Here is a 16,980-nt window from a genome sequence, read left to right as displayed (position 1 = left end):
TCTCTCTCTCACTCACTCTCACACTCACACACACACACTCACTCACTTACTCCATATACACTTCACACACACACTTTCCACACAGACACACACACACTCCACACACGTGCACTCGTTGAGTGTTATATACATTAACATTAGCCTTTATTATGACTGAGTTCCAGCTGAATTTTGAGTCGAGTTCTGTCCTTGTCTCCATCCTCAGAGCTTTTCTTGACGGAGGAGGACCAGAAGAAGCTCCATGATTTTGAGGAGCAGTGTGTTGAGACTTATTTCCATGAGAAGGATGACAAGTTTCACTCTGGGAGTGAAGAAAGGATCAGGCTTACCTCAGACCGGTCAGCATGGTTACTGACAAACAACGCTGTGCATGACCTTTAACTCCACGCACATCGCTCTAAATAACCTTTAACGCAAACACACGTCAGTCTACATGACCTTTAACCTGCCACACTCCACTCTACATAACCTCTAACCCCACCCACTACTCTACACAACCTTTAACCCCACCCACTACTCTATACAACATTTGACCCCACAGAGTGCTGTACATTGATCTTAAAACACAAATTCTGCTCTACATTTTTTATCTACTCTGGCTTCTTAGATTAAAAATAACATAATAAAGTATGGACATGTACTAGCTGGGCTGCCCAGTGGAGGATGGGCTCCTTCTTGAGTTTGGTCCTCCCAAGGTTTCTTCCTAAATCCCGCCCAGGGAGTTTTTCCTTTCACTGTTGCGTCTGGCTTGTCCATTAGGGATCTGGACTCAAACATTTGTAAAGCTGCTTGGTTATAACGTGAGTTGTAAAAAGCACTATATAAATAAATCTAACTTTGACATTGACTTTATCGCCATAAGGTTCTACCATTACTTTTCCCCATTAAATGCAGCAACCTTAGACCTTCAAACACTGCTTTCAGAACCTTTATACCTCTAAACACAACTTTATACCAACTATACACCACCAACTACATGTTATGTGATTTTACAGATTTAAAAATGGTACCTTACAAAACAAACTTATAATAGTTTTGTGTGTGTGTGTGTGCGCGCCTGCATGTGTGTGTGTGTTTTGTTCCAGGGTGGAAACAATGAGTATCCAGCTGAAAGAGGTCGGGAACAGGGTCAATTTCATCAAACGCTCTCTGCATTCTCTGGACTCTCAGATCGGTCACCTGCAGGACTTATCTGCCTTGACTGTGGACACTCTGAAAGCTCTGACTGCCCAAAGGGCGTCTGATGCCAGCAAGGTGCATAACCAGATCACACGGGAACTCAGTCTGTCCAAGAACCTGGTGCCAGGAGTGGTGGATCCCCTCCCACCCTCCAAGGCATCGGTCCTGCCGCAGCGCAGCATTTACCCTCCTCCAGGCCACATGGCTGACTCGCTGTTTGGGGGCAGGGCCAACGAGGGGGCAGGGCTGACTGGAGAGATTGCTCTGAGTCCTGAAAAGAGGCCGTTGTTCACACCGGAGGCTGGTTCTTCTGGTAGTGCCTTAGAATACACACACGAGCACGCTCACACACATGTGCAGCTTGGCAGCGGGTCTCCCCCAGAGAAGCCTGTGGGACAGAACAACACCAGTCGCAAAGACAGCAGCCTGCCCAAACCTCCTGATGCCATGGCAACCTTCTTCGTCAGTACTCCCACACAGCCTGTTGGCCTACGCGCACACACACTCACACATGCTGTGCAGACCGAACAGCCTCACACCTCTGTGGAGTTTGGGGCCTTCGTGGGTGAGTATGAGAGGGAGGAGTGTGATGTTGATGATGATGATGGTGCTGGTGCTGGTCTTGGTGTTTAGAATGGAAAGAGAGTGGTGACCTGTCTCCACTGCGGGTCGGTGTGTGCCGACGAGCGCGAAGTGCGTGTTGTGTGAACCCAGCCTTCGTCGATGACGAAGGTTCAGTAGAAAGCAGTGAAATCCAGTGCTGCACTCTCTGCCTAGGCCTGGCTCCACCTCCAGCCCCACCCCTGGTCACGCCCTCAGCCCCAGGAGCATCCAGAGTGGGGTGTGGTGCGGTGCACCAGGCCCTCAGCACTGTAGCAGAGTGCTACTTCTAGTTGAGGAGGGAGAGAGAGCGAGATTGGGCTTCAGCACCCAGAGATTGCCCTCTCTCAAACGAGCAAACAGGCAAAGACACACGCAGTACAGCCCCTTTATTGAAAATTGATATAATTTAAATAATGTCTCAGTCATCTGACTGTTTTACGTATGTATTTATGCGTTCTGCATTGGTTGTATATATGTGCTGAGTAAATATGACCTTGGGTTGGGGCTCCTGGGCCCTCTATGACCGCACCTGAAAATCAGTTGAAAAAAACAAAAAAATGAGTTGGAAAACCAGTGACCCAGACCTCCCCTTTGTTTGTGTATGTGGGTGTGTGTTCAGCGTGTCTGTTGTGCGGGAGTGACCCAGGGTTCATCCATTGTGTGGTGCTGCAAATTGTTGTGTTGTTGTTCAGGGCTGACTGGGAGAATATGAAATCATTTCTGCTGGGAGTCTGTGATCACATACCCATCCGTTAATCTGTGTGAGGAAGATATAACGGGTATAGGGACAGTTGCTGAACACTGTGTGTGGGTTCGGGTGGAGGTCATATCGAGAGGGATGGTGGTGATGGTAGCGTACCAGCGCGTGTGTTTGTGTGCATGCGTGTGCTGCATGCTTGCTTGTCCACAGGTTGGCAGCGTTTTCTCATCTGTGTGTACCTCTGTCATACCTTGAACTGGACTGATATACTCACTGCTTTATATTTGTGTGCTCTGGGAATCTGTGACATGCATCCAAGATCAAGAGTATTAGTGTATAGTATAGAGTGTTAGTGTATTTATAGATATGAGGACAATTTAAATTAATGGCATTACTGAGAGAGAGAGAGATGTACTCCAGATGTACTCCAGAAACACTGTACTTTATTTAACAATGAAAACACTCAAATGGGCTTTACAACCTCTGTAGAAACACCTGCTTCTTAGCTTCAAAAAGAAATTAAAAAATTAAAAAATAAAATAAATATATATATATATATATATATATATATATATATATATATATATAATATTTTTTATTTTTTTATTTCTTTTTGAAGTTAAGAAGCAGGTGTTTCTACAGAGGTTGTAAAGCCCATTTGAGTGTTTTCATTGTTAAATGAAGTACAGTGTTTCTGGAGTACACAGCCATCAGAGCGGTGTGTGTGTGTATGTGTGTGTGCTGATCCCAGAGAGCTCTGGAACACAGCTACTGTACATTTTTGAGTGCTCCATGCGTGTTGGGCTGTTCTCATGTGCCCTTCCTTCTTTGAAAGGTCATAAAGATGATCCTGAAGATCAAAGGTTGTTCCTCAAAGACACCTCTGCGGGCTGCCGCCAGCTCAGTCCTTCCAGAAAGGTCAGTGTCAGCATTTTTTTGTTCCTACTCACAACGCTGAATAAGAGCTGTGCTTTCACCCCCATTTTTGTGTGCTTGTTCCTTTGTGCTTATGCAGGACTCAGCAGAGGGTCACCTGCGGACAGTGAACTCTTACGCTGGGTTCACAGAGCTTGACCGAACCCCTGCTTTCCTTCATCCCGAATTCAGTATGCCTGCACAACACGCACACATGCGTGCACTCATACACACTCACACACACGCTCGCACACACACACACACACACACACACACACACACAATTACACGCACACACACACAAACACAATTACCCACACACACTCACACACAGTCGCATGAACACACACGCGCACACACACAATTACACACGCACACTCACACACACGCTCCGACACACACAATTACACACGTGCACACACACACACACACACTCACGTAAACACACGTGCGCATGCACACTCACACACACAAACACAATTACGCACACACACAAAATCACACACACCCACAATAACAAATGCACACGCTTACACACACACATTTTACAATCTTAGATGCACATACATGCTCACATATGCATACAATCATAAATACACAATAAGCACACAATGAAAAACAATCACCCACATACACACTCACACACGATCATAAACACATACACACACTCACACACACACACAGACACACACACACAAAATCAAATGTCCCCGCACACATACTCATGTGCATACACTCGCGTGCACACACACAATCGCAAAGACCCTCACATGCGTGTGCACACAGAAGAGTAGTAGAATTTTTTGTTTTTACAGTTCTTCACAGAAACTGAAGTGTCTGCATCTCCGCGTGTCTCTCTGTGTCTGTCTGTGTGTGTGTGTGTGTAAGGTCTGAGTAAGCAGGAGAAGAGTCGAGTGTCAGCTGAGGATGTGGTGTTCCATGAGGACCCACGAGCCACTTTGCTATTGGTTTGTATGCACGCATACATGCACGTACATGTGGACACACACATCCACATGCCTAAATCCATCATTATATTCTTTTTTTTAACTGTAAGACATTAATGAAGCAGTTGGTTTATGGAAGCTATTATGACAGCAGTGTCCTGCAGTGTCCAGGAGTGTCCATGAATGCCCATCAATGTTCAGTGTTCAGGAGTGTCCAACACTGTCCCACCCAATATTGGGTTTCAGCTTCCTGGCCTTTGTGTGCTGTAGAGAACAATGTTTTGGAACTGGGCCAGCCAAAGGGAATTAGCACTAATAGAAGGCTTAATCAATAACACTTAGTCTTTACGCATTGCTATGGCTGTGGCATTTTGTGTTACTTCAGGGATGCTGTAAAGAAACGACGCTCACCTCACACCTAACCACCAAGGGGAAAATTGAATACTTTTCTCATTTTAACTTAAAACAAAACAACCACCACTAATTCTGCAAAAGTATTGTTTGTAAGCTTGTGATGCCAAGCTGTAGGTGTCTGTGCTGATGTGTGGGGTGTGTCTCTGCTGATATGTTATTGTAAAGCATATATACTCTGTGTTTTTTAGTAATATGCATTTCATCTGCAGGAGAGAGCTCAGGGGAAATCAGTCCAGGCCATCAGTAGTCTGTGAGTGTCTTCCTCTATTCACACACTTGTACATAAACATAACATGTGTAGTGAGAGCCTGTTTGTGTATCTCAGATTACCATGTGCTTGTTTGGGTGAACAGGTGTATATGTATGTGTGCATTTTGTGGGGGTACAGTACTTGTCTCCTCAAAAAATGCTACTAAAAACACACAACGGGCACACCCAGCAGACAAACGCGCTCACAAACACACACACAAAACAAGAAAGTAGAGCTCTTGTAATACATGTCCATGGTTGTGTGCTGCAGAACTGCAGAAGAGGAGGCCAGTAAAGGTGAGAGGAACTCTGAGCATGTGCACCCTAACCCAGGTATTCCTCTAGGCTGTCATCACATCCTGCATAACCCTGCCCATGGCCAACCTGACCACACTGCCTCTGTGTGCGTGTGTGCGTGTGTGCGTGTGGTCATGCGCGCATGTGTGTGTGGGTAAATGCACATTTCAGCTCCAGTAGGCATGTACTCAGCCAGACACACACCCCTGGGTGCGCGAAAAGACTGTAAGTCTGTCCCCTGCTGGCTGGAACATTCACTGCACTCTGCTATATTCCATGATATCAGGTTGTCTTCTTTCTATGAGGTACTCACTAATCTCTCTCTCTCCCCCCCCCGCGCCCAGCGATCGGTTCTCCCTTTAAGCCTATGGAAGGCTATCAGTATTCAGGTAGGTTTGTTGCGCAGTTTTGTAGATGTTGTCCCTTCTGAGCCCTTTAACGGCAATAACTGCACCTGTGAGGTCACAGCCTGTGAGCCCAATCAAGCACAAGCTTTTGTTGTCTGCTGTGAAAGAGGTCAGATGGGTTTTATCCAGGGCAGGTCACTGCACTGCTGTGTGATGACGCCAGTCTGAGTACAGTTGCTTGGAAGTGTGTGCTACACTGCTACTCTAATGACATCTGCTAATGTGCTCACCTTTTACTTCATGTCCTGTTTCCACTGTTTTCTTTGGTACTCCCCAGTTCTGCCGTCATGCAGGTTTTAGACTCTGCTGGTTCTGCTCCCTTTGAAATGCTCACCTTTATATTAGATTGATGACTGTATGCAATTCAGTGGGGCATAAAAAGCACAAGCCTTTAACTCAGCTTGGAGAGCTTTAAATGAGAGGTGTATGGTAGAACAGAAATGTTATGCTTGAGGTCTCTGTGTCTGTGCTTCTCCGGGCTCTTAAAGGCAGACATTCATCAAGAAGAGCACATGTGTAGATGTACAAATACAGTATGTCCAGTGGTTTGAAGATGATCTAAACTGTGCAAATAATAACAAAGAATCTGCTGGTAATTTGTCTTTAACTTTGTGATTGACAATGACCTGTAGTGATCGTTATTTTGTCATTTGTCGTCGTGTTTAGTACTTTGTGTTTACTGTTGTGTTGTAATTCTGTGGGCCATGTCTGGCTTCAGCTCAAGGACAAAACCACCTTTTCTTATGATGTGTTCTAATGCTGTGTGTGTGTGTGTGTGTGTGTGTGTGTGTATGTGTGTGCATGCGCGCGTGTGTGCGTATTAGCGGTGGAGCGTAATAACCTGATGAGATTGTCCCAGAGCATTCCATTCACTCCTGTTCCCCCTAGAGGCAAGACTTGAGTATTCCTCTTTCTAATATAAGTGGTTTTATTTCACATTAAGAAAATGTAGCTGTGCGCTGGAGCTGACTGTGATGGATCATGCTTGTGTGTATATTTGTGCCTCACAGGGGAGCCCGTGACAGTGTACCGTCTGGAGGAGAGCTCTCCTAACAGCATCAACAACAGCATGTCATCCTGGGCTCAGCGGGGCCTGTGCGCCAAGATCGAGTTCCTCAGCAAAGAGGAAATGGGTGGTGGCCTCCGCAGAGCCCTCAAGGTGCTGTGCACCTGGTCCGAGTACGACGTCCTGAAGCCGGGACACCTCTACATCGTCAAGTCCTTCCTCCCGGAGGTCATCAATACGTGGAAGAGTGTGTATAAAGAGGACACCGTGCTCCACCTCTGTCTAAGGGTATGACCCCACACACAAACACTCAAGCATGCTATGCACACGCAAAAACAATGTCCATTTCCCACATATGCACACGCCCGAGACAAGGGCAGCTGGAGTCAAGGTGGGATGTTGTTGTATGCACACACGTGCACCCCCACCTCTTATTCACCACTTTCCTTCCTTCCCGGTTTATGCCCGGTAAGTAGAATATTCCACAGAAGCTTTTGTTATGGCCTCCCTGTGTGCGTAAGATGGACTGAGTGAGTGTGTGAATGTGGTTTTATAGGATATTTGTGTGTTTGTGTGCAGTTTTTTCCTGGCAAGAACTAATTGAGGGTTGATATGGTCAGGTTCCTCTTTACCCACAAGGTATTCTCGCATTCTCTACCGCGATTACAGCAAGCCCCGTCCTCCGCTCGTTTACTGTAATGAGCCCGTCATACTGTCAGAAATGTTTGCATTACTTCATCTTATTCATTATTGGTAGCAGTGTTGTGTTTGGGGGCATTAGCTTAGGGCTGAACGATTTGGGTAAAACATCTGCAGTTTAAATGATGGATGGGTTTGTGTAAGCTCCAGGTATGTTCTACAGGTTCCAGGCCATGTGTGTGAGCATTCTACAGGTTATCTCTCTGCAACTGGAGTAAAAGATGGTGGCATATCAAGATGGTGCTCATCTTTCTGTGTATGCCTCAATTTTTGATGTCAGGAGCACCAGGGCTCCTTGGCAAAACGTTTACCATAGAACGCTACTTTAGGTTGATTCTACTTCAAGTAGCCATTCTCATCTCTGATTTCTGATCCCACACAAATCTTAAAGATCACAGGTGTCCTGAGGTAACATGTCTTTATGGATGCATATTAGGGAAACAAATCCCATCTGGAGATTTGGATAGGGTGGTTTGCTTGCTTGCTTTTGTGTGTGTGTGTGTGTGTGTGTCTGTGGCCATATACACTAGCTTTATTTATGATCTGATGTGTCATTAAATTGTTTTTGTGTCAGCATTAATCAACATTGAGCTGTGCGTGTGTCTGTGTGTCCACGTCCATACAGGAGATCCAACAGCAACGAGCAGCTCAGAAACTCACCTTCGCCTTCAATCAAATCCGACCCAAAACCATCCCCTATTCACCTAGGTAACACACACTAACACTTCACATATACACTCACAAATTCAGACATATGCCACAAATGCACTGCATTTACATTCTCCCTCTCTCTGGCTCGCTCTCTGTCTCTCTTACACTGTGACTCTCACTCACATACACACACACACACACACACACACACACACACACACACACACACACACACACACACACACACAGAGGTATGTTGTATATTAAAGGCATGTGTGGGTGTGGTATGCAGGTTTCTTGAGGTGTTTCTGCTGTACTGTCACTCGGCTGGACAGTGGTTTGCCATCGAGGAGTGCATCACTGGCGAGTTTAGGAAGTTTAATAACAACAATGGAGATGAGATCGTTCCCACCAACTTGCTGGAAGAGACCATGCTGGCCTTCAGTCACTGGACCTATGAATTCACACGTGGAGAACTGCTTGTGCTCGACCTGCAGGGTGCGCGCTATACACGTCTCATACACACCACATCTGATTAGTGTAGAAAACAAGCAGTTAACGTTACATACAGGTCAGACATGAAGACCACACCGAGACTGTCTGCTGTCTTGTCTATGACTATGACATCATAGTGATGCCACTGTCTGCTGGGTTAGTGTTAATGTGTGATGGTGAGATCAGTGTGTTATTGTATGATGGTTAGACAGTGTGATTGTTTCCATGCAGGTGTCGGGGAGATTCTGACAGACCCATCAGTGATCAAAAGTGGCGAGAAAGGGTAAGACTTTATAATCCAAAAACCTTATTCAGGACTGGTTGAACATAACTGGGTTATTTCACACTGGTTTAACTCATTATCATAGCAGGGTTATTCACAACTGGTTTAACGTAGCGCGATTTCTTTGGTTGATTGGGTTCTGTACAGTTTGAATGCTTTAAACTCTTTCAGGTCATATGACATGGTCTTCGGACCAGCCAACCTTGGTGATGATGCCATAAGAAACTTCCGGACAAAACATCATTGCAATTCCTGTTGCCGAAAACTCAAACTACCTGGTGAGAAACCCCCTGTGTCTCTAGCTAAAACTAGCTTGAAATAAAGGTGTCTGTGTTAGCTTGAGTGTTAGAGTATGTGTTTGTTTGTGGGTGTGTGTCTGGGTGCATTCGCAATAAATGTTAATCTTAAATTTGCAGGCTCTTTAAGAGTATACAGGATGGCTCAGCACATGATTCTGAGAGTGAAATAGAATTTGTCCCCTGCATTACTGCCAAGCTTACATATACAGGGCCATTAACAGTCCCTATATGCACACATTGTACACAAGCCCATAACAGACACTGTCCACGGGCTGGCGGGTACATGTGCACCTACAAGGGGCGGCGGAGGGCTCTGGACACAAGTACAAGAAAGCGTGTAAATGTGGGTATGCGTGCATGCGTGAGAATGTGCGCATTATTGTATGTTTTAATACTGTGTACTGTGTTTTCAGATCTGAAAAGGAATGACTACACTCCAGAGAAGGTGACACTACAACAGGATGACCAAACAGAAGGCTCCTCCCCCTCCCCACCAGCAGGTGGCAGCACTAAAGAACCACGCCAATCCATGCGCTTAATGCTGTGAGAGAGAGACAAATACAAACACAAGCAGCATCTGGAGACACACTAGTACTGTGGTTACTGGAATGACATCCCTCCACAGAGAGAGACAGGCAGGCATAGAGACAGACGGACAGACAGGCAGGCAAAGAGACAAACGGACAGACAGGCAGGCAAAGAGACAGACAGACGTACAGACAGGCAGGCAAAGAGACAGGCAGGCAGGCAGGCGGAGAGACAGACACAGAGAACAAAGGATAGTATGTGTGTGGCGTGTGAGTGCACATATTTTGATTAGAAGTTTGCGTGCTTCCGTGCATGGGTCAGTGGAGCTGTTTGGTTGAGAGGGTTTGTGGGTAATTTTGAAGTTACACTGATGTGGTGCCTCCACATTGATTATGGGACAAAATGTACCGACACCCTGTAAAGATTCATTTCAAGATGTACAGAAGGTTAATATGTTTTTAAGAGATTTTTATTAAGCTTATATGTGAATATTTAAAATTGCTTTTAACTGGTACGGTCTTGTACTGAGGCTCTTACATCAATCAACTGAGAAGTTGCCTTGTATGAATAAAAATCATTTTCAGTGCATTTTATTTTGAAGTGCAAGCAAACTTTTACATGCCTGTGCAGATGAACACACAAGACTTTTCACAGTACAGAATGTCAACACAATCCTTTTTATACATGTACAAATCCATGTAGTCATCTGCATTATAGCATCAATACAAAACAAATGAAAGAATATTAAATCTTGTAAAGTGGGCAGATTGCAATGCTATTTTTACAACGTGATTTTAATGTGTCTGTGAAATGCTGAAATGATGTTCACACAGACAAACATGAATTTTTAATGTTACAGAGGTACTATTGTCTTTTTATTTTATTTTTTTGGTCATTTAAATAATGTATGAAAATTTTAATTATCTAGATGCAGATATCTGGCACGAATAGAAAGTGAGGGGGTATCCTGGGAAATATGAGCTTATATTATTTTATTCATTTTGTACCACATATCATTTAAACTAATAAAAAAAAGAAACAGTTGTTTGTGTTGTTTGTGAGAGATTAGAACAGAGCGAGGAAGGAGGTGTGTGTGTGTGTGTGTGTGTGTGTGTTTAACTGAAACTAGTACTTATTCTTTAATGCTCTGTTGTCTGAGACAGAGCATATGTATTTTTCACTTCTAGACAGCATTGATCCCTGTATTTCAACAGCATTCTAGTTCAATGGTATGTTGGACTTAACCTACTGTACTGACTAGGATGTAGTCTATGAGTAAATGACAAAGCACTTTTGTAAGTTGCTCTGGATAAGAGCGTCTGCCAGATGTCATAAATGTGTGTGTGTGTGTGTGAAATGGAGACAGAAAGAGCAGGATTGAATTCACTTTTTTTCTTTTTGACTGATACAGAAAACATCAATCTTACACACACTCAGCAGGATGCTGATCTTGTTTCATTACAAAATGTAAGTGCAGACCATATGTGGTAGTGTTGTGGTCAGAGCAGAGCAGTTCAAAGTGCAGACGGTTAACTTTGCATGTCAGCTGTCCATCAGCAGCAGTGGGAGGAGCACATCATCACCAGGCACTGCATGCCAGCTACAGTCACACCGCCATGCCTGTGAGTCTGACCATTAAGCACTGGTAAGAGAACCTCTGTAAAGGAAGATAATTCTGCACCACAAAAGGCCTCGACAGCAGCACTGAAACTCAGTTGTGATGTTACATATGATGTTACATTCATTCTTTATCCTGCATGTGGCATCTTTGTCGAGTGTGAATGATGTGAAATTCTCTCAATCTGGGCCCCTTTCAATTCAGTTCAATTTAACTTTATTGGCATGTACAATGCACCATAAAATATAAAACTGAATATTGTTGGAACTAACAATAAAATATTAGTAAGAAGATATTAAAATAAATAATAGTAACGTAAAATAAAACAATACTAACAAAATAAATAATGAAATCTGGATAGCAAAAAGACTTGGAAAAAAGTCACCTTGAGAACCCAGAAGAAAGAAAAAATTCCCAGTACAGAACTTTCTAATTTCCAGTAAAACTTTGGAAACGAACCCAGTAAAACAGGACAGGTTAGGCTAAGGAAACAATGAAAACCCTATTAGAAGTTTGCGATGGCGTGTTTGCATTACAGAAATTGAAACATTTATCGAACAAAAGCATATCAAATCCAGCAAAGCTGATAGGAAGCTAAAGGTTTTGCAGTGCTGTAAAGATTAATCTGAAGAAAGGAGAATGGCAACAGTGCAATGAAACGCTGCAGGGAGAAGAACTCACAACATGGGAAGCCTTACAGCAAATGATTGGCCATAGGAAAGTGAGCAGCAGAGGATCAAGAAGAGAACAAACCCTCCTTTAATCTAACCTTACTGAAAGGAACACCAACGTCAGACATATAAAGACTATAATCAGAAGTGAAGAAACATGCTGACCTAGAGATACCCCAGAATGGCAAAAGAGATACAGGCAGCAAGGAAAATGTCAACGCCTCAAGCTACACGGAGCGTGAAATAGCAATTGGCCGTTAGGAAAATGAGGAACTGCAGGTAAAACTGAGAAAAATGAAAGCTTAAGGACAAAGTAGAGAAAAACACAAAACGACAAATAGACCAACTGAAGAAAAACAAGCAGAAATGTTCCAGGACTATGGTACAACTAGCCAAAGCCCCGGCACAGACCCTAACATAACACAAGAGATACTGAAGAACATGCAGCTACTGAACATTGTTTGAACTCTACTGAAAATTCTGTCCCAAAACAGATCAGAAGTTAAAAGTAGACACCAATAGTCACTGATAGGGCACGGATACGGAAGAATGTGAAATGGACCTGGCAGGAGATGAAACTGATTAAGAGAAAAACCTTCAGCTCTCCAGCTTCCCATATTGACAACTTTGCTGATATGAAAGGAAGGGCCAATGACCTACCGAAACCGCTGGCGGCACATTCTTGCCCAGTTTACTCAGACTGTGCCACATGTCTGTGTGGGCATCAAGATGTCTCCGTATGAACCGGAGCTGACGTTACCACGAGGCAATGCGGCTGTGGACCAAGCTGCAAAGGACAGCTCTCTAGAAATGGTTTCAAGATCTGAAAATCAGACCCAATTCTGCTACCCTGAGCTATCAATTCAAGGCTTAAATGACCTGAAACAGTCGACCAGATCAGAAGAACAGTCAAGCTAGCCTCTTAATTTTAAAACATAATTTAGTTTTTATTTTAAATCATTTTCATTTTGCTTATCCTCAAATCTACATGAGAGAATCATCCACAATATTCATGTGTGTTTGCTATGTGATGGCTTTTTCATGTGATTACATTGTAGAACAAGTACAGTCATGGCCAAAAGTTTTGAGACATACAAATTCTGGTTTTCACAAAGTTTACTGCCTCAGTTTTTTTTTTAGATCCATTTGTCAAATGTTTATATAGTATAGTTATAAGTACAGTTATAAGCATTTCATAAGTTTTTTAACTTTTTATTGACAAATACATCCTCTGCAGTCCAATCCCTGTGCTTCCTGCAGAATGTCAGTCTGTCCTTGATGTTTTTCTCGGAGAGAAGTGGCTTCTTTGCTGCCCTTCTTGACACCTATCCATCCTCCAAAAGCCTTCGCCTCACTGTGCACATGCACTCACACCTGCCTTCTGCCATTCCTGAGCAAGCTCTGCACTGGTGGTGACCTGATCCCATAGCTGCATCCTCTTTAGGAGATGGTCCTGGTGCTTGCTTGACCTTCTTGGGTGCCCTGAAACATTCTTCATTGCAATTGAACCTCTCTCCTTGAAGGTTTTGATGATTTGATAAATAGTTGATTTGGTGCTATATTAGAAGCAGCAATGTCCTTACCTATGAAGCCCTTTTGATACAATGCAATGATGACTGCACGTTTCCTTGGAGGTAACCATGGTTAAGAGGAGAAAACTTTAAGCCCCACAACCCTTTTAAAGCAACCAGTCTGCTCTTCTAATCAGCATGACACAGTGATATCAGATGTCTTGTCCTTGTTAACACTTTCTCCTGAGCTAACGAGAAGAGCACTGAAATGATGTTAGCAGGCCATTTTGTGGCAGGGCTGAAATGCAGTGGCTGGAATGCAGTAATTTTTAAAAAGTACATTTTCATGGCGAAGAATGACTTTGCAATTAATTGCAATTTATCTGATCACTCTTCACAATCTAGAGTTAATGCAAATTGACCACCATAAAATTTGAAGCAGCAAACTTGTGAAAAACAAAGTTTTTGCTAGTCTTAAAACATCGCGACTGTAGGAGAAGATGAAACGGTGAAAGCAGAGATAACAAAGAATGGAAGCAGTGGAGAAAAAGACTCTCCTGGAACTGCAGGACAGTGTAGGAGCCAGCCTGGAGAATTCCACTGCAGTGTGTGAGTGTGTGTGGGTCTGTGGATGGGTGGGGGGGAATAAACATTCCTATATGTTTGATTCATTCTCATTCTCTCTCTCTCTCTCTCTCTCTCTCTCTCTCTCTCTCTCTGGGGTGAGATCAAAGTCCAACACCTGTTTTAAATCTGGAAATGGTAAATATGAAACAGGATCAGTCATACACTTTTTTTTTTTCTTTTTATATCTGCATGTGTACTAACCATGACATATAACATTGTGTTTTAAAAATTCACACTGGTGTCTGATCACAGCCAACATTCCCACGTCTTCCACTTTATTGTAAGTTGTCGGTGGTTAATTAAGTTCTTCCACCAGTATATCCACCATCCCACTGCTATACTGACCTGTATAATGCCAAAGTATTTTATGGTGCACATAAATTCCTATTAAAGTTTGCACATATTTTTAAGTTTTCCAAACAACACTCACATTTCTGCATTTTTTTTTTCTGAAGTCATTCTGTCCAAATTACAGTATTTAAGTAATTAACCCACTACTGGTCTATACCGCAGTAATTAAGTGTCTGGTCAGCTGTGATGTCAAAGAGGTCAGTAGGTGTGGTGCATTCTGGAGCATGCAAACACATGGCAGACCTTGGGAAGAGGTCTTACATTTCCACTTATAAACAACAGAGCTCCACACTGGCTACAAGCCTCCATTCGTTCTGCTTTTGTTGTGAACAAATTTATTCTATATTGGCTTGACAAACCCAACATTTGTTCAACACTTGAAAACTTGAAATATCACATACATGTATGTATGTGTGTGTGTATAAGCCACAAGTTGTCCACCCTCCACCATAGGGTGCATGGAGCTGCAGGACCAGAAACCTCCAGTGGGAGGCACTGTGGCTGGCAGCCAAGTCTGTGTGGGCTGGTAAACTCTTGCTGGTGTTCCCAACACGCTACATAAATGCAGTGCTGCAGGGCCTGATCAACACTGTCCATCTTGCTGAATACTTTCTGTTAACACAAACCAGGAAGACACTGGCACCGTGGGTATACCTTGGCCTGTTCTAGAAACACACAAACACCCTACTGTTCCTGCGAACATGTATACACACACACACACACACACACATACACACACACACACACACACACACAGAGCTTAATAGTACAGACAATAAATGCAACCACTGCCCCATACTGTTTTGTTTGTTTGTTGTTGTTGTTGTTGCTCCTTGCAGACACAGTGGGCTTGCTGGGGCATTTTGTAGGCTGATAGAGGAGGTGTGGGTGTCAGGGAAGGAGAGATTATGTCCAGATGAGATGAGAGCGAGAGCGTATAAGCTTTACCCACAGTTCAGCAATAACTCACAGCAAGACTCCCATGAGCTCCTGCCCTCCATACTTAATGGAATACCCAGTGTGGTAAAGCAGGTAAACACACACTCAGAAAGCTGGAGCAAGCACACGTACCTCTGTGCCTGCCCCTCATTTAACCACCTGGTGTCCTGAGACTCAGAGCAGGGAGGGGGTGATAGACTGTGTGTCTCCCAGCAGACAGATGAAGGGACAGTGTTGGAACTGTGTGTGTTGACTGCAGCTATCACACACACACCTGGCAGACATTCACTATTTTTTATGTCCCCCTCCCCCAACACACATACAAATGCTCCATACACCTCATACAAGGCCTTACTGTAATTAAGTAGTTCACCAGTTGGCGATCGCAAACTGTGTGTGTGTGTGTGTGAGAGAGTGTGTGTGAAGGACTGTTTGGATATGTTCTTCCAGCAGTGTGTCTACTGGCAATGAGCAGATGTTTTGGGCTAAGTGTGAAGTAAGACGAGACACAACCATGCTGACAACCATCAAAAAAAATGCCAGAGATACTAATCCTGCACCTCAAGTGGTACACACACACACACACACACACGTTACTGCTCCTGACTGCAAAATAGTATACACACACACCCCAGGGTTACTGCACCTCTAATGCCATTATTTCTTAGTTCTATCCTTTTAAACCCTATTGAAATTAATGTCTGAATAATAGCCCTTTGTGTGCTTACGTGTGTGTGGTCTGTGAAATATCAGTTATCATTGTCAGGGCCTTAAGAAGAGGAAGTTGAGCAAATGTCCTGTTCTCATTGGACAGCCTTGATCTCTCCGTTTCAGCCCTGCCCACTGGAACACCACACACACACACTACTCTCTCTACACTTTTCTTGTGAGTCTGGAACTCCACACACACACTACTCTCTCTACACTATTCTCGTGAGTCTGGAACACCACACACACACACACACACACACACACAACACACATTACTCTCTCTGTGCTGTTGTGAGTCTGGAACACCACACAGAAAATTAGCACCCAAACACACTGCCACTCAAACCCGGGGCTGAATGAGTGTGCGTGTTTGCATGTGTGACAGCAACTTGTGTTTGTGTGTATGAAAATTTCTGTTTTTCCATTTGTGTGATATGTTAGATATTTTATCATTAACACTGCTCCCTGTAGTCTTTGAAAGAGAAAAGTCTCTGAAATGAGTTACACAACACCCTGATCCAGTTTTTCTGCACTGTTCTATTTATAACACTGCATTCTACTTAAAAGTCTTCTTCCTAGTTGAGAACTCTCTCCGTTCTCTGCTCATGAGTATGTCATTTTGTATAAAAACTGTTAGGGGCCTAGAATAACCTTTAAACTTAAAGCTGATGTGTTTTAATGAGTCTAAATTGTCATTACATCCTGTAAGCTAATGCTAGCCACTCTGAGAAAGAGAATAGTCTGTGACTGTGGCTAAATGGGCATGTGTCCGGAGGGCGGGTGTGGAGGGAAAATTTGGATAAAGGATGTGGGAGGACTTCTTCAATGTTGTAGCAACATCAATTACAACAACTTTAATTTGGTAACCTGTTTCTGCATG

General features: G+C 43.7%; 1 protein-coding gene across 5 annotated transcripts in view; it reads left to right on the top strand.

Annotated features, from left to right (window-relative positions):
- The window catches only part of trpm7 (transient receptor potential cation channel, subfamily M, member 7), a 37,289-nt gene extending 26,573 nt beyond the window's left edge, over positions 1-10,716 (top strand). For 2 of the 5 annotated variants that reach the window (XM_081715966.1, XM_027022779.3), the window contains exons 25-40: positions 206-338; positions 1,086-1,744; positions 3,318-3,400; positions 3,498-3,588; positions 4,286-4,365; positions 4,968-5,008; positions 5,279-5,340; positions 5,476-5,529; positions 5,649-5,693; positions 6,536-6,601; positions 6,722-7,005; positions 8,042-8,124; positions 8,360-8,565; positions 8,794-8,845; positions 9,017-9,123; positions 9,558-10,716. In XM_081715966.1, the coding sequence (XP_081572092.1) occupies positions 206-338; positions 1,086-1,744; positions 3,318-3,400; positions 3,498-3,588; positions 4,286-4,365; positions 4,968-5,008; positions 5,279-5,340; positions 5,476-5,529; positions 5,649-5,693; positions 6,536-6,601; positions 6,722-7,005; positions 8,042-8,124; positions 8,360-8,565; positions 8,794-8,845; positions 9,017-9,123; positions 9,558-9,691 (2,180 nt within the window). In that variant the 3' untranslated portion in view covers positions 9,692-10,716. Of the gene's footprint in view, positions 1-205; positions 339-1,085; positions 1,745-3,317; positions 3,401-3,497; positions 3,589-4,285; positions 4,366-4,967; positions 5,009-5,278; positions 5,341-5,475; positions 5,530-5,648; positions 5,694-6,535; positions 6,602-6,721; positions 7,006-8,041; positions 8,125-8,359; positions 8,566-8,793; positions 8,846-8,992; positions 9,124-9,557 lie in introns of those variants that run through there. The other 3 variants (XM_027022781.3, XM_081715967.1, XR_014124161.1) reach the window with 3 other exon arrangements.
- The last annotated feature ends 6,264 nt before the right edge of the window (positions 10,717-16,980 follow it).

This window comes from Electrophorus electricus, chromosome 6 (genome assembly GCF_041902795.1).
Source record: "Electrophorus electricus isolate QZ-2024a chromosome 6, ASM4190279v1, whole genome shotgun sequence".
NCBI classification, from domain to species: Eukaryota; Metazoa; Chordata; class Actinopteri; order Gymnotiformes; family Gymnotidae; genus Electrophorus; species Electrophorus electricus.
The sequence above is the reverse complement of the archived record's forward strand: the minus strand, read 5'-3'. Positions and strand labels throughout refer to the sequence as shown.